Source organism: Lipophrys pholis (assembly GCF_963383615.2).
Source record: "Lipophrys pholis genome assembly, chromosome: 7".
Taxonomy (NCBI): Eukaryota; Metazoa; Chordata; class Actinopteri; order Blenniiformes; family Blenniidae; genus Lipophrys; species Lipophrys pholis.
In genome coordinates, this window is record NC_137638.1 from 15,363,167 (window position 1) to 15,381,623 (window position 18,457).

Genomic DNA, 18,457 nt, shown 5'->3' on the forward strand with positions numbered 1-18,457 from the left:
AAAATATTTTTTTAGCACTTTCTTTGGTGATAGGTATTAATTAATAAGTCAGTTGATGAGTGAATCATATTCCGTCTCAGTTTTAGTGCAAAGAAGTAAAGTAAGAGTGCCTTACAAAAAGATTTACTTTCAATGAACTTTCTTAAAAATGCCTCAATGAATTGGCCCCTTAAATTTCTGAGAAAATAAAGATATCAAAGTGAAATATTCTCTGTGGCAGGGTTTATATTCAGGCTATTGTTGGCAAAAAGCTGTTGCTTCACACTTCGTTACTTACTTGGACGGTTTCTGTAGCCGTTACCGTGCGAGTGTTCACAGACTCAGTTGCAATGTATTGAGCTTGCACTGCTTTGTTACTGCTATCTGTCATCTCTGCTCTGGGTCTCAGTGTCATGTTACTGCCCTCCCTGATGGGAGAATTTTAAATGATAGTAAATGGAATTACAGTAATTATTATGCTTGTGGTAATTATTATATGTTTGACCCACAAAAAAAAAAACTACACAATTGATGCCTATGTTCTGAATGATAAAAGAAGAATCATACTTTTTTTTTTTTCAAAATTGTACTTGCACATCTATATGTATACACGCGTACGTTTCCTCACAGTAGCGGTGTGTGACTGGGTGTTCAGCTTGAGCTGTGTCTGATTTTAGCTCTCTAATTTATGGGGAGCCAGCTCAACATGCAAAAAATAAGCCTGATTTTACAGTAAGTGGGTTGGCAGGAAGCGTGTGTGTGTGTGTGTGTGTGTGTGTGTGTGTGTGTGTGTGTGTGTGTGTGTGTGTGTGTGTGTGTGTGTGTGTGTGTGTGTGTGTCTTCAGGCGAGAGAGAAGGTTGCAACTCTACCCAAAGTCACTGACTACATGCTGTGCAGAGTGCATGTGTGTCTGCTTTTGCAGCAAAGTGAGCAGTTGAATATCCTTTTGGCCATATAACACGTAATAAAGTTTGCTCTAGACAGTTGGGAGGGGAGGAAACAAGAGTGATTTGTTTCGACACACAAAGAGGGAGAGAGAGAGAGAGAGAGAGAGAGAGAGACAATGAGCAGTGAAAGACAGAGGGAGAAAGAGCAGGAGAGCCAGCGAGAGACAGATGGGGGACAAAGCTAAATGGATCTAACACATCCACACTGATTCTGACAAATGGCATCATGACAGGGAGACACACACACACACACACACACACATTCTGTCTGTCACACACATCCCTCCCAGACCAGAAGAATCAGTGATGGTGTGCCACAGGAACAAAATTGGTTTAATATCAAGTGCAAGTTCAGCCAGACTCGAAAAGCAGATTCAAGTGGCAAATCATTGCAAGCAGTCTGATACACACACAAACACCACCCACCTCCTTCACCCCTTCACTGCAGGCTTGCAGACATAAGGGAAGCAGGCCTGTCACAGCGCAGTAAGCCAACACCTAGAAGCGACAGTCTGACGGAGTGGTCTGGCAGCGCCTCACAAACTGTTATTGATCTGTCTCGAAGTGAAGCTGGGGAGAAACATAAAAGACGGGAATAGTTAACATCACATGCGGGAGCTTCCACTGCCCTCCTGTACAGGCGGTGACAGGTGAAGTAAATGCAAATTGAACAAATTAGTAAAGCTCTTCACACTGTTGTACTTTGTTGATGTGGTGGATAGCATTTCAGTCTCCTGTAGCTGTCTAGCTTGTTTTTCACCTTCACAATAAAATACATAATGAAGTGTAGTATCAGCAGTGGCTGCATCATGAAGGTCTGCCCCTGCACCTGCTGTAACATGAGCCATTAGCTATGATAACCACCAATAATGATTAAGCCCCTGAAGTTCACCTTAGATTTAAACAAAGTACTGTCCAGTTGCTTCCATGCATACTGTCTCCAGCTATGTCTCAAGAACTCGCATTATATTCATGATGCATGTCAAGGTGTTGCAGGGACTCCTTCTTATTTGGTTTAAATAAAAAGAGTCCCACAAAACATCAAGACTTTACCTGGGATCATTACAAACAAAACAGAAAACAACCAATATTTCAGTCTGTATCTTGAACATATGTCATTAAAGTTCTTTCAAGTTGAGCAAGACTCACCTCCATCTCCAATAGTCCATTTAGGCTCTTTTCCCTCAACACACTGACCATCCTGTCCTTCAGTCTTTGCTGGCACTTTGATTTAAATGGACATTTTTCATGAGGAAGATACAGGAAGTGACTAAATGCAGCTGACCAATGGCATAATGGTGACATCATCAATGTGTCACATGACATTACTGCTCACAACTTGCTTGAAAAATGTGTTTTTCATTTTGACAGATTTTTGGGAGAGAATCAAAACAGAATTTTTGGAAAGTTTATTGTATAAGCCATAAAAATGTTTTAAAAATAAATTAGAAATTAGATTACATTTCCCCTGATACCTATATGGCTGCCATCTTGAATTTTACAAAATCCAAGATGGCAGCCATTTGTTTCAAATTAAATAAGCTAATTTCAACCACAACTTATTTGACTGAAAACGTCCATTATATTGAATGTTTTTCAATTCTACGACAATCAGACCACTACATAAACATGTCCTTGTAATTGGTCCTTTGTGTGGCCTTATGACCAATGTGTCCTATCAAATCAGTGAGTCCTTGCACAAATTGCCCGAACAAATGCCTGAACACATCTGCAACTCGGAGCATTGGATTTCTTGGCCCTGAAAATGGTAGTTAAGCTGTCAAAATAAAAACTTGAGGTTATTGAAAAACTGAGATATTGAAAAAAAAAAAATAAATTGGCGGCCATTTTATAAAATGAAATGGCAAATGGAAAAAATATCTGATTGCTTTTACAATAGGTTTCCAAAAAAGTGTAGTTTTCATACATCTCACAAAAATTCAACAAAAGTTCAAATCTGAACATATTGGGCCTGTCTAAAGGTTTCAAAATGAGAAGTAATGAGGATAGCGAGCTAACCTTCAGTTATCTTCTTGATTAGAGGGAGGAAAAACGAAGTCACTACTTCTGCTCAGTCTTAAGAATTGAAAAGAAAATTCCTGAACATGTGAAATGAAGTGTCCAAAACATGAATTTATCAGCCCACACTGCACACACATCTATAACTCCACTGTATCAACCAACACAGATGCTGATCTTGTAACTTAAGTGTCCGAACAGGATTCTGAACTGGAAGGAGATTCAGACCCAGAACTTTTCAACAGTCACAGGCAAGAAATCATGAATCCACGTTGTTCATTGATCCATCTTCTATACTGCTTCGTCTAGTTCAGGGTTGTGTGGCGCTGGAACCGATCCCAGCTGACTATGGGCGAAGGACATGCAATCACACACACACTTTAGCAGCTAAGGGTAATTGAGAGTAAGCAGTTAATCCCGAAGGTTTTTGGACTGTTGGAGGAAAGTGGAGAACCTAGAGGGAAAAAAAACAAAAAACAATGGATGAGGAGAACGTGGGTGAGTGCTACCCTCTTACACCACTGTGAATCCCTGTTGTTCCTCATGAAAATCCAGGACATTACTGTTAAAGTTACATTAATGAATCATTGCCAATGCAGGGCTCGTGGCTCCCTGGTCCACCACTGATGTGACGCTTTACAAAATGTATTTCCTTCATAAGTGGAAGAAATGAAAATGAGAAACTGCAGGTGAGATTGACCATATTTTGGCACTATGTAAAAAAAAAAAAATAGTGCAAGGAAACGTATTTTCTTGCCTGTCCCCCCGTTCCTTTCTAGTTTATAGAGAATATTTAAAATTGTTTTTTTTCACAGCTCCATCTCACTAAGCGCTAGGTCTACAATGGCACCAGTGATCTAGATCTCCACTGCAGACCGACACCACCCCAATCCACGGGCCACAGGATGCGACGCCAAGGCACCCGAAGGACGGCAGAGAACGGCGGCCACCCCCGAGGCCCCTGACGCCTACCCAGAAGGAGCGAGGCAAGGGGGCAGCCCCACATCCCGACCACCAACCCGCAGTTATCACAAAATAATTAATAAAATCAGAAAAAGTTGGGGAAAAATTACAAAAATGACTGAGAAGGGATTATAGAGTAATGATTTAATGGTACAGTATTTTTCTCTAATCTTTAATCAGGACAAGAGCGAGCAAACAAGTAAAGTGGAATTTTGTATGAAGACTGTAAAAACAAATATACTGAACCCCCTCTCCTCTCTCTCACTCTCACACACGTACGCACACACAAAATTTCTTATCAATATTACTCAGTATTTTATTTGCTGCCAATCAATAATCAGTTTCTGAACCAAAGTTTTTAGACTAAAGCAGCATCCTGCAGAGAATTCATCCTCACCTGCACAAACACACATCCGGTCTATTACGTGATCTCTCAGGGCTTCAAAGCCCGGTTAATCAGATGTGTGTTTACTGAAGTGCTGACCTTCCATCTTATCAATTACGGCAAGTTAGTATCAGAAAGGCTGTCTTCTAATCCTCGCTGCTTGTGCGCATGCGTGCACCACTCAGCCAGTCAAAACATCAGCCAACACTTAATTGAGTGAGTCCAGAAATGAGAAGTGTGCACAGGTCCTCCCCAAGGGGTAAACAGTGAAGGCCTGCATACACACTCACTCACACACACACACACACACACACTAATGCAAATGTAATTGATTTTCTAAACACTTCCATATTTTATGGTCACTGCCAAATGAAAACTCCCTCAAATAGGTTGGAGGCTAATGTCAAATGAGGTAGAATTACTTCTGTCTGCTCCCGCTGCCGCGCACAACCTTTTCAAAGTCCACTCCAACGTTGCAGATGGAAAAGTTTCACTCAGTCTCAGAGCAGTGGCCCCAAATATCCTTTATTCATTGCTTTGTTGTATGTTCCACTTTCAGTCTTTTGATTTGATTCAGTCTTTTCTTTTGAGATTTGAAGAGTGAAATCCCCAGCCTGCGAGAAGGGGACCTGGCTCCCCCACATTTTACCGCTTTATTGCAGTGCACTTTGTGACGCAACACAATCCATCTTTCATTCTTCATTCGCTCCCGTGGCGTCACTTTATATACACCTCATTTTATACGGCGAGGCTCAACAGAAAATTTCATAACAGAGTCCTGGTGAATGTTTCCATGAACTTTATTTGTATTAAATATTAACAATAAAGACACAGTGGACAAAAATCTTTTGATAAAACATTTCTCATGTGAACAAACAACTGTGAAAGTGACAAGAAAGAAAACAATGTTGGACAAAAAGAGAAATACTTTGGGTAAACATACACTGCGAGGTGGTTTTTTTTTCACTGCAGGCTCGCCCATCGGAAAGGGTTCTTGAACACGAGAACCCTGCCCAGTGAAAACCTGCCTTGCACATACACAAGCTTCTGGTCACATATTCAGGCGCTCACAGCACGAGTCTACCCAACAGTTTAAAGATACTTAAATATACGATGTCAACCTGAACGTCAAAAAGCAGCTTTAATAGATTATCGTCGACATTTTTTCCCCTCAAACACAAGTTCACCAGGTTGTCTCTTTCACAGTCATCTGGAGCAAAAACCGCCACAGTGCAAAAAGTTGGATTTCAAAGAGGAAAAATAAATGCTGAGTCACAGAATCACCTACAAGCAGACTGAGCTGGCCTTTAACACGGACTCTGTTGAGTTTATCAGAATTAGTTTTCTGGTATCGAAACATAAGCCTGATACACTTTGGTAATAGCTCAGACCTCTGACTGCATTTATTGATTTATTATTCAATTTTTTAATCTCGAGTGCCAACAAACAACTTGTGCGAACACTATTTATAATTGCCCGGTGAATCAATAATTTATGTACAATTATACAGCTCAATTTTATTACTACAGCAATTCAAAAGAGAAAAAAAAAAAAACACAAAAAAAGGAGGAAACACCTACGACAGCATAAAATTTGAGATTCAATAAAATTGCATCAATAAACAAGAATTATTATTATTACTGTCATCTCCGTCAGGACTACCTTAATTTGTTAGTGCTGCAAGATTCTTTTTAGAAAAATGTTCCTGTGGCAACAAATATAAATAAGGCAAAAACAATAAATTACTTCTCAATACATGGAATGTAGTGTCATCGATGTGCTGCGGAGTCAAACTCAATTCGAAGAATGCTGTTGGGCAGGGCAAAGCTAAAGACATGAGACAGTCGAGGAGGCGTTTCTGATCACACTGTTAAGTTGTGAGGCGACACACTGATCATCTAACAAGGTGGCGGCATTTCCAAAATATAAAGAACAAATTGAAAACACACAAAATGCTTTTTTTGTTGTTGTTTTTTGGCGACACTAGTCAAGATTCAAATATTTCACATTGCACCAATAATATCGCAATCATTTTTCTGATTGTAACGTTCGTCTTTCGTTAATTTAGAGCTACTTCTTTTGGGATGTGTGACGCCGTGCGAGACTGAGGACTTCTCAAGTCTTCCTTTAAACACACACTATCATCTCCCGCAGAACTCCGGGACCCGGAGTTGGATAAAGCGCTGGAGAAGATGGACGGATGCTTGCAGACTGTGACGGATACATTGGATTCTTCATCGTCTTGGAAATAAGTCGACAGATTTGTTTGTTGCATTTGAAAGAGCTGTTGAGTGGCAACATGACACTTCAAACTCAACATTAGAATGATGCAGCCAGTAAAATAAAACATTTCAATTTACTCTTGCCACCTGATTCCCAGCAGGGAAACACATAGGTTCTCTTCATAAGTGTGGATTAAAAAAGACAAACAAAGACTTCTGTAAAAGACCTTAAATCCATCAGCCCACCGCTGCACAGGATGGCTGCTTCTAAATAAAATGTGTGTGGGCAGTTCAGATCGGGTTAAATGGCCTATTGTAACATTTCCCACAGTGACAAACCGCGTTAGGATGCGTGCATCAAAGAGGGACACACACGGCGTTCCTTAAGAGTTTGCTCAGCGACCGAACACAGTCACTCTCCACCTGTAAACAAACTGAGCGGGGAGCATTTAGCTTTCTATTACAGCTGCAGCTCGGAGTCCAGTGCAGACCTCGGGAGCCACATTACTGCTGCACGTCTGTTCTACCAGGTAGTTAATTGCATTTACCAGGTGTAAAATGACTCCCTGATTAGAAAGCTGGAATGGAAATCGGCAGCGCTGCAGGTCTCAAAGCCCAGAACTGAAAGCCACTGCACCAGAGTGTGTAACTGATACAGTGAATGACAATGCGAACGCATGGGGTGGGTGGGTGGGGGGATAGTAGGAGAGATAGACGGGGGAGACTTGGAAGGAGGAAAAGAGGAGGCGCGAGAAGAAGATAGGAGGAGAGAAACAAAAGCAGCTATGGTGTGCACGCTATGGAGAGGCATGCTGGGGAACACAGATAGACTAATGCAGTGGCGAGGGAGAATTCCACACATGGAAACAATACAAATATGGCGCAGATGGACGGCGACAAAGGACATTGGAGGGGGCAGAAGAAATAAAAAAAAAAAAAAAAAACCCGCCTGAGCAAAGGTGCATCTTCCATTGCTGGGAGCAAAGCCGGCTTCCTCCAGGCTTCTCTTCACCTCTAGCAGGTCCTTGAATCATGAGGTGTGCATTACAAACCACACATAAACACGGCTCATACAAGCCCCCCGACAGCCGGGAGCCGTTCAGGTACAGACAAGGTCAACAGCAACTTCTCCAAAAATCTAACATGATCTGTCGAACCCCAGGAGCAGCGAACCACTCTGCAGAAGGGCGCCCTCTCGCCTCCCGGCTGATATTATAAGATCTGTTTACCCTGAGGCCTGTGGGGGTAGAGGACGGGGCTGCTCAACAGTCTTGTCAGTTCAACACAGGAAAATACAGTCGACAGGGGCGGACTGAACGGGTTGCTAGGCAGTTGTAAAGAAACACTTTTTTCCTCTAGTTTTTAATGTGTGACAAATTTGCCCCCAACGTGTGAAAAAACAAAGGACTCAGCAGGTCATGGCAGTTACAGATTCTATGAATTTCCCTTAAAAAAAGAAATCTTTGTCCCGCCGTCCCAGGCAACATAAAAGCTTCCCTTATTCCATTATCCCCGAGTACCATCTCACTGGATCTGCTTTTTTCTCGGATGTAATCACAACATGTAATCACAACATGAGGGCAATAAAAGAAGCCTCATATGATGATGGCTGGGTATCAGAGGGAAAAACTCAGTGCTCATGCTTTGCAAAATCTAATCTTCTTTCTTTTTGGTGATTTGATCAAGCAAACCACTTTGTGTGCAACATTTGTCCAGTCGCCGGCCTCGGTAGGGAGAATCATGCTCCAGTCCATTGAGTGCCTCGGGAAACTTGTCGCAGAAAATACGTCTGCCAAGTACAATGTCGTTATTGTAGACATTTCTTCCTTTGGAGCCGCTAAAAATTGATATTGACTCTGTCATTTAGCAAAGCACCAGCAGTAGGGATCCCTGTTTTATACCCAGCTTTCAGGAAGATTGGAAGAGATTCATTTCAAAACGTGTTACTGTATCGCAACAATTCTCTCTCAAAAAAAAAGAGGGATAGGGTCAAATTAAAAATAATTTAAAAACTGTGACGACAGTTTGTATCCTGTAGATGTTCAAAATGTTCAAATATGAAATATTTTTGCTGGAAGTAAGTTTTCCTTCCATCGCCGGGGTCAGAGGAAATTGAAAAGTTGGATTAAGTTTCCTATTTCAAAATGAAACTCTTCACACCTTTTCACAATGAAGCTATTATATAAAGTGACTAATAATGCGACAAGAGATCCGGTGTGAAACACAGAAAACGTCCGACTGTTAATGTGAGCAGAGGAAAGGCAGTTCTCTCTGAAAACATTGTACAAACAGACCGAAATCTTCCAGGTTAGCGCACATGTTTGATTCCCTTCTTGAAACACTGAGATCGAAGTTGACACTGAGACGTTATGAAAAGTCTGTTGCCGTACAAAATCTGTACCTGTATTTATTTATTTTGTAACTTTCTAAAAAGCATGCAGTAAAAGGTTTGTAGACGTGGGTGAGAGCAAGGATCTGAGCGTTACCTCTAATCTGGACATTTGGAATGAGGATTGATCTAACGCAGGGGTTTTTCCTGTTTTCGGGGTTGTTGGTTTTTTTTTTGGCAATGTTGAGCATCAACACCCTCTCAAGCACAAATCATGATCAGCCCCGTAGTTCCCTTAAGCAGCAAATGGGTTTCACTGATAAAAAAAAAACAAAGATGGTCAAATAAACGGCTCAAAAATAAACCTTCGACGAAGCACACCTCTTGGCTCTCCATTCAGTTTCAACACCCTGGCATTTGTGCAGATGGAGAAGCAGAGATATCGCAGATGACGCCTCGTTGTCGGAGTGTGTATTTAAGTGTGCGTGACTGGATTTGTGTATGAGTGCACGGATGCAAGGTTGTGAGTCTGTGTGCACTTTGTGTGTCTGTGGGCGTAAGCACATCTAAACTGTCAGCATGACACAACGTGGGAGTTCTGATAGACGGGTGAGAGCCTTTTTCATACTCGCAGCCCGTGTGTGTTTGTGTGTGTGTGTGTGTGTGTGTGTGTGTGTGTGTGTGTGTGTGTGTGTGTGTGTGTGTGTGTGATGCGTGTGTGGTGCGTGCACTTGCATACAAGTGAGTGTTGACGCAAATCTATGAAATGTCAGCAGAAGGCTGGTCTAGATTGCAAAGGGGAGGGAGGAGACGGGCGTGATTGTACGCGTGTGTGGTTGATGATTCGGACAGCTTCTACAGGAGGGAGCAGTTTTTCTTTTCAAGTCTAAGTTGATGATATGTCTGCTCGTGGTTGGAATGGTGTAAATGTTTTGTTTGCCCTCAGCTGTCTCTCTGCGTCAGAGCTTGCAGTTCGGCAGTGTGCAGGGAGTGTTGCAGGAAGACGTTTTTACGGCTGTAGCTGTGCAGTGACAGGGGGCCACGTGGAGGCTGTCCTAACCGGCCGGTAAAGGAGGAGGACGAGGAGGAGGACGAGGACGCTGAGGAAGGAGTGGGAGGAGGAGGCGAGGCTTGATCAGATGAAGAGATGCTCGGAGAGGGGCTTCCTCTGCTTGCAAGACTGTGGAGGCTCGAGGAGGCACTGGCCCCGACTGCACGAGGGATATGGCTAGGGGGATGATAATCTCCTCCTCCTCCTCCTCCTCCTCTCCTCACCCCAAAGGACATGCTGACTCCTCCTCCTCCTCCTCCTGGAGTTAAGGACTCTGAAGAAGAGGACACCCCCTCTGGCTGCTTGGAGGACAGAAGTGGAGCCGAGGTATGATTAGCAGCCACCGAAGCGGTGCCTGGGCATTGATTTGGGCCGAGGCCCGATTGTGAAACTTGAGGCTGGGCTTGTGCTGACGCTGCAGGAGTGGCAGAGGACGGGTTGGAGGAGCCTGGAGCCAGGTTCACAGCAGGATTGCGGGCAGCCGGCTGTGCCAAGGCCCCCTGGTGGTGGCGCTCCTCTCTGGCAGAAGCAGCAGGCCGGCTGTGCAGAGGTTGATGGTGATGGGGGAGGTGCTGGTTAGAGAGGTCCCCTCCGGGTGCTGCCCCCACGCCCCGCATTGCCCTTCGGTCCCTTGGCGGCAGATTGCTGTTGCTGCTTGGTCCTGACCACCGGCCTGGATGATTGGTCTGAGAAGAAAACAAACAGAAAGAGATGCTAAAGAGACTTTATCATTCACTCTGCTGTTTGTCAGCGAGTGTGTGAGATGTCATTTTTCAACATGTCTCTATAGAGGGAGAGAGGAAAAGATAGTAAAATAAAGTGAAATAAACAGAGGGACAGAAGAAGATGACAGAGAGAGCGCTGCTGTGCGCTTGCTATAGATTGTTAATTGGGTGACATTTGGAGAATGATCTCTTTGGGGTCCTGCAGCTTCATCTAATTGTTTCTAAACCAACCGGAACCCTGCTCACTAAATAAGAGACACACACATGCTGACACAAGCACACACAACGAAAACACACATGCAGACAAAGACAAGAGAAAGAGGATGGATTCTATATATGGATATATTAACCCTATAACCAGAGTAAGAGTGTGCGCGCCCACACACACACACACACACACACACACACACACACACACACACACACACACACACACACACACACACACACACACACACACACACACACACACACACACACACACACACACACACACACACACACACACACACACACACACACACACACACACCACACCACACCACACCACACCACACAGTGGGGAGGATGGCACATAAAGCTCGATGGCAGAAACAGGAGCCACCTGTTCTCTTTCACACTCCACTGCACCCCCTTATGCAACATATCTCATCACTGCAACCCCCCCCCCATTTTTTTTTTTTGCTCTCTCTCTTCTCTTCTGAACACTCCCTCCCTTCTTCAACACAAGCAAAATCGCACAGGGACCAAGTGTGCCGCGTTCACCACAGAAACACAATCTCATCCGACACTAAACCTCATGGGAGCGTAAGCCGAGTTGACATTTGCAGACACAATGGCTCGTGTGTGTTTTCCCGCACGCTGCATGCATATGCATGAGCGTCAGTCTGCATGTGTGCGTGACATGACGAACTGTGTGCTTTCATCATATTTCAACTGTGATCGTGCATACAAATGAATAATAAATGAAAAGTAATTAGTGTGTTGAGTTGTCGAACAAAATCTGGTGTGAGAGGTAGAAATGTAATTAGCCAGCACACTGCTAAGTGAATAAATACAGTATTACAATGGAAATGCTAATTCAATGAAACAGGGGGGAGGATAATGGAGTGAAGTGGGAGAGAAAGTGGGGAGATCACAGGGAAACTGATAGATGGTGGTGTGTAAGCTAAATTGTGATTATTGGGCAGAGAGCTACACACAATGGTGGTGTCACATCGAGGTGTCACACTGAGACAAAACAAATCAGAACAGAAGAGTATGTCACTGCTCATTTTTAATACAACTCCTAAATTTGAGGCAAAATTTAGCTCCCTCATACACACAGAAGTTGTGCTGCCTTTCAGGACAGCTCTACTGCCCTATTTCTTCAAGCTCATGAGCAATATTGCACAAGGAAATCAGCAACTTTAAAAACAGAGTAGAATATAAATAAAGTCCATTACTAGGTGTAAGATAGTGACGTGGTTTGATTTTGACCACTACCCCACCGCATCCACTCATTTCCTTCGATGCAGGGTTTTATATGCATCGTCTGCCTCTGTGATACACATGTGGAAATAGCTCCCTGTGGCAATTTACCAGCATGAACTGATAGAACTCTGCTATTAGAGGGTTTTTTAACATCTTGGTGGGATGCCTCTTTGTGTTTTGGATACTATATTAAGCTTTAGATAAAGGCATCCAGTGTTACAGGGGCTATTTGGCCTGAGAACTTTCTATGATTTGGGGATTTAAAGGACAAATTATAATATCTGTGTGCATGTTGGGTCATTAGGTAAAATAAATTCTAATTTTTGTACATGGTGAACACCTTTAATGAGACGCACAGAATTTAATAAAGTAGTCTTTTCCATGCAATAAAAAGGAAGTAGTACTAATTATGCTCTATGACTGGAAAATTCTGTCGGTGCAATGGCTTGTGAAAGCCTTCTGAGCACCACCAGACTTTTTAATATCTTGCTGTGAGGTACTATTTCTCCCTTTTTTTTCACATTTCAAAGTATGAAAGGATTCTATGAGGATTTAGTGTGACTGTGTGCTGGGCTCTAATTTAGTTTGACGGAGTATCGAGCACAGGGAGGAGTAAATATGATAAGTAAGCAAGATCCTGAGGAGAAAAGAAAAAAGTAGCCAAACAAAGGTCGACCTTCCTTAACTGTTTCCTTATTGAGGTTGATCTTTAGGACTATGGGAATAAATACTTTTGACCCCTCTACTTCAAAGATAGGTTGTTTTTTTTTACCTTTAAATTCATCAAACTAGGATGTATGAACACTGTCTAGCAGCATCTTGCAGTCTGTTATTTCTGTTTGTGTAGCAGTTTGTTTAAATGTGCTCACTAAACTGGTGGACTTCTTTGTATTTCGTGGTTTCAATATAAATGAGAAAACCACCATTAAATGGTGGAAGTTACTGATCTGACCCAGTGAGATTTCCCTGCTTCTACAGCTGGTGTGAGAAAGCACGATAAATTTCCATGTTTGACTGAAACAATAAGACCTCAACATATTTGAAACCGTATGCTTCCAACTACACAACAACACTGACATTTTGGGATAACGGGTGTCACGAAGAGCTGATGCACTTATGGTTTTCTTTTGCAGCCTGTTGTGGCCTTGTTTCCTTAAACCATTGAGCCCCTTCAAGATAAATTGGGACTGATATGGGAATGATTTGGTGTTTCCATGGCACTATGGAAGTGTCTTATTATGAAGTTATTTTCATGGAGATCAACATGTGCATTACATGGACTAACAGGAGCTAAAAGTGACCCAAAGTGTTTGTTTTTCCTGGTGGTAGTGTTGATTTGGAAATCTAATTATTACCATCCATCTTCTATACTCCTTTACCCACCTTGGAGTCGATGGTGCCGGAGCCAATCTATGGGTCTAAATTCGTCATTTAAATCCACATTTTTGGACTCCACACAGAAAGCCCCAAGTTCAGACTCGAGAGAGTGAGGCAAGTGTGCTAACCACTGAAACACTGTGCATCCTGTAAACTTTAAACCTTGTCAATAAAACCCTAATCTCGACATGCAATGTGTCTCCACTGCTTGTAATACCCCAAATGCAGAGCAGCAAAACATAAAAGCCATGCCTGACATGTCCATTGGCTACAGATTTTAAATATCTGAGTTGAAGCCAGGCAATCTACACATTACCAGCTCCGTCTCCATATGCTTCAACTATTAAAAAAGATGAATAAATCATACCACTGCTCTGCCAAAGCATCAAACAGTGTCGCTGTCTATACAGCTTGCTTAAAGAGCTTGGGGAGTGTATCTATGCTTTCTAATGGGCTCTAATGGCTGGATAAACAGAACAAGACTTCTTGCAGATTCCTTGATCTAATTAAGAGGAGTGAGAATTTTCATTCCAGCCAAATTTTCTGCATGGGGGCGCAGCGGAAAAAAAACATGAGGGAATTGGCACCATAGAGTTGAATATTTACTGTGCTCTTGCAGGTTTATTTGGGACAGCTTAATTTGGGCTAAATTGCTTATCTTACCTCCCAAGTAAGCCCCCACCCCCCCAAAAAAAGTTTATCTATCAAACTTAGACGTTTGAGAAAAGAACAGAAGGTAAGTTGAGAACAGCGAGACACAAATTGGCAGATGACTTTGAAAGAAATCATTAGCAGGCACAGTACAGGAGTTTGTTTGGAGAAACATACGCCCTCTATCAAAGGGATATTCTGGATCAAAGTAATGAATGCAGGCACTTAATAAATAATCTGAAGCAATAAATGAAACAAAACTAAACTGTGGAAAAACTTGGAAGGCATCTGTGTGAATGCATACAAAGGACAGCAAAAAGACGAGGCGTCACACCATGAAACAGAAACTGCAGCGGTTGAAAAGAAAAGAGGAAAAGCTATGAGAGAATGTGGATGAGGTGATTAAAAGTACAAATAAAATGAAGAAATAAATAAAAACAGGCAGGAAATTGAGGAGAAAGTGATTTACAAACTCAGGTGTCCTTCCTCAAGTGCATGCCCTGCTGCCAGCAGGCAGCCTCTTTGCCGGTGACAGAGCGGTATGTTTGTGTGTGGGTGCAAACACTCAGGAGAGTCTCTTTTACACACACAGCCTCAATAAATACCCACATACAAAGACATGTAGACCTAGGTAAATCAGAGTGATTTAATGCCCCCCCCCCCTCCTGCAGCTGTAGTTTTTATTGGGTAGTGAAGAATGGGGCAATGCTGTAATTGCCAAGTTTGCATAAAAAGGCTCTAAAAGAGCACTAAAAGTACTCGATCCGATGTTTGATGTCAACTGTCTTGGTAACTTTTAAACGTGGCGAAGCGAGAGATTTATTTTGTGATTTTTACTCGTCTCCAACTGCAACCAAGTTTTACTTTACCCGAGTGTAAAACAGGCCAAATTGCAAACAACGGGACTCACACTGTAATTGCCATCAATCACACAGTATGTCTCAGTATCCCTCCGCCCACTCACCTGGTTCTAATGAAGGCCATGGGGACAAAATTCATTGGACCCCCAAAAGTTTCAAACTCTTTGCAGGGAGATTAGAGCGGGAAAAGTTTGTCAGTGTGGATTCTTCATATTCTGTGACACCCACATACTCTTTCTACAAAGTAATCCCGCGGTTCTTTGAAAGTGTGGAACGCCGGAGTGTTGGGTACAGATACAATAACAGTGCGGCGCACCCACACAGATGGTACTCTAAATCCTATTTAGACTATAACCAAATACATTTTGCAGCCTTGATGCATGAGCAACCTTACCTGATCCTGTCTCATTTCATCTAAAAAGGCAGTCTCATTCATTCTGATTTGCATGTTAATGTTCTGCATGACGGGAAGGTAGATATAGTGATGGTCAAAAACAAAGTGGACTTTGCCCTCTAAACCACAGAGACCCTGATGTTGGTGAATAAATCAAAAGACAAATAAGCATCCTTAAGCACTGAGGTATTATAAAGTTCAACATGACCATTTCAAGATGCTTCAGAAAAAAGAAGTCTATATACCTTTATTACGACACATAGTTGGGTAATGGGGGAGCAATGAAAAGACTTCAACGCTCACACTGGCAATACAGATGTCATTGCTCACAAGACATCATCAATCTCAAAAATATTGTGGAAAGAACAGCCTCTGACCGCTCCTTCCTATGCAAATCATCGACCAAATCAACATGAGTTGAAACTAAGCATGGGCCTGATAAACTTGAGACAGACACAGACACAGACACAGACACTCAGGAAGTTGGGCTTTTAAGGTGTTTGTCGCACTATCGTAAAAAAATTTCCCTCTCTACATTGAAACATTGCTTCAGTCTTTCTTTACCCAATTTCTAACTGTTGCAACACTCTGCACCTCATAGCAAAATTTGAATTTAAAATGAAAAGGGAGAGCACAATGAAATTCAGAGAGTATCGGAGGTGCACACCGACCACAGAGCAAGACAGTAATTGCAGCAAAGTGAGAAGCAAACAACAACAGGGGTCCAAATTAACAGAGGCATTCTACGAAAGGACATAAAGCAGGATTTAGACATTACAGAGCTTTGTATAGCTGCTTGTGGTCAAACATACTGCATGAACTGACCATAAACTAGACATTTCTCAAAAGTAGATAATAAGATATGAATCTATCCTTTCCTTTCCCATCTTACAAGAATCCTCTTGACTTGCCACCTTCTTTCACTCCTCACCCTTTATCCTACTGTCCTTCTTTTTGGACTTCTTTTGTTCTCTGTTGTGTATATGGAGGTTAGGAGTGCCAGCGGCAGACGGGCTGAATAGAAGCTGACAGGCGGAGGATTGATGGCATGCTACTGCAGTCTGTAGACCACACCGAGCGGCAGAGAAAGACGGGGAAGAAGAAAAGCCCCAGTCCTGCCCGGTCGGGGCAGGGTTGGGGCTGAGATGATTAAGAAGGATGGAGAATAAGAGAAGAAGAAAGTTGAGCCCTCAATCCAGCAGACACCGCAGCAAACTGCCAACAGGCTGCTGGCTGGACCGCCACAGCGTGGACCGTCCTGATGGAGACACATGATGGGAGGCGATGCACTACACTCTTAACCAGCTCACACCTCAAACAATGTCCAGCGCTGTCACAGAACTATTGCAAAAATTATCGACACTAAACTGATGGTATATTGACTGCCAAACATAGCATCCTGCAGAAACCTGCAAGTATCAAACAGGGTTGCGTCTGTCCGTAACTTATTAGATTTTTCAGATATTCGTGAATATTAATGTGGCTGATGGACTGAAGACATTATACTGTCTGAGGCTTAGTCATCGCTGTTCTGCCAAACAATACATCTGAAAAAAGAACAAAAAAAAACGGATTTAACAGCAACAGCTTTATTAACAGTATAGAAACCTGGGTCACTGCAAGGTAAATAGGAGATATACACTCCTGCTGCATATCAGATGAACATGTGAGATGTGAAGATGTTGTCAATAAAACATATTGATGTCTTTGTGCTTTGAAACGTGTTCATTCAAATTACAGCGCTCTTTCTTTTGCCTTAATTTACACCAGCTGTGACTGAGATGTTTTACTTTTATCATGTAGGCTTTCAGTTCTTACCAACAGCGTTTCAGAAGCAGAGCACTTTGTTGACTTTGATCAGTTTTCCTTGATGTTTGTGCTTTAGACTTCTGACCTGCCACCAGGTATGAAAGAATTATGGCTGTCAATCGATTCAAACGCTAATCAGTTTATCACAGTTTTTTTTTTTTTAATCAATCGCAGTTAATCACACGTTTCTCTCATCTTTAAAATCTTGTCAATTTCAATTTGCAATAATCCACAATATGCAAAAACGTAATTTTTCACAAATCACTCAGTATTTTGCAAATTGTATATCGCATTTGTTGATACTGTGACAAATTTGAAATACGTTGTGCATTACCAACACTTACCACTGCAACCAATGAGACCAGCATATAGGAGTTGGTGCACAGAACAACATATTTTTGCCTTTTCAATCTGATCTACAGGATTCACTTTCACAGCCCCTCTAATGAACAGCTTAGCTGAAATGTCTTCAGCGCCCCTGAGGAGAGCAGGATCATTGTGGCAGGTCCTACATATTCAGAATGAGAACGCAATGTCCTGTGATGACTTCCTGTGCAGCGAAAAACATCTTAAGGAGAACATAACCATAAACTTAAATGTCACAGAGATAGATTTTTACTTTCCAAGAATGAACTGCAACGGCTGAATTTCTGACTTGTTTACAGTCAATTGATTTTATTTGCCTGAAAGTTGCTTAAATTGATGGACAGTGAGCACAATGGGCTGCCAAAATTGATTAGCAATTGATTATTTGTTCCCCGGTAACAACAAGGTGCCACAATTCACTGACAAAATACCTCAGCGAGATGTGGATCGCCGCAGGACGTGAAGCATCGACCATGTACGTGGTTTAGAGGCTCCCAGTGTTTTCACGGCCTCAGACAAGAGTTGCCGAACAACAGTCTGATCAGTGTTTCAAAGTCACTGCTTGTGATTGTGGATGTCGAGAAGCGCATAGCCCCAGGACTTAAAAATTCCAACCAGAACGAAAAAGGCAGGTTTGCAAGTGTAGAAGCCAAGGCCACGCTGTGTCCAGGAGGCCTAATGAGGCTTCTTGAGCAGCTCTGATGGGCATAGATGCTGAGAGGCTGGCATTGCTCATCGACCACCATCCCCAACAGGTCTGTGTGTGCGTGTGTGCGTGCGTGCGTGCATGCATGTGTGTAATCATGGCAAAACTCATCGACCACCAGCCTGTGCCAATATGCTCGGTGAACATTGCCCAGAACCAGAGAACAATGAGTGAGGTGGGGGGGGGGCAAAGCAAAAGAT

General features: G+C 42.6%; 1 protein-coding gene across 1 annotated transcript in view; it reads right to left on the bottom strand.

Annotated features, from left to right (window-relative positions):
• Nucleotides 1-9,081: 9,081 nt before the first annotated feature.
• Nucleotides 9,082-18,457, bottom strand: part of ccser1 (coiled-coil serine-rich protein 1) — a 127,636-nt gene continuing 118,260 nt past the window's right edge. The window contains exon 11 of the mRNA XM_080466718.1: nucleotides 9,082-10,582. Within this exon, the coding sequence (XP_080322844.1) occupies nucleotides 9,788-10,582 (795 nt within the window). The 3' untranslated portion in view covers nucleotides 9,082-9,787. The remainder of the gene's footprint in view (nucleotides 10,583-18,457) is intronic.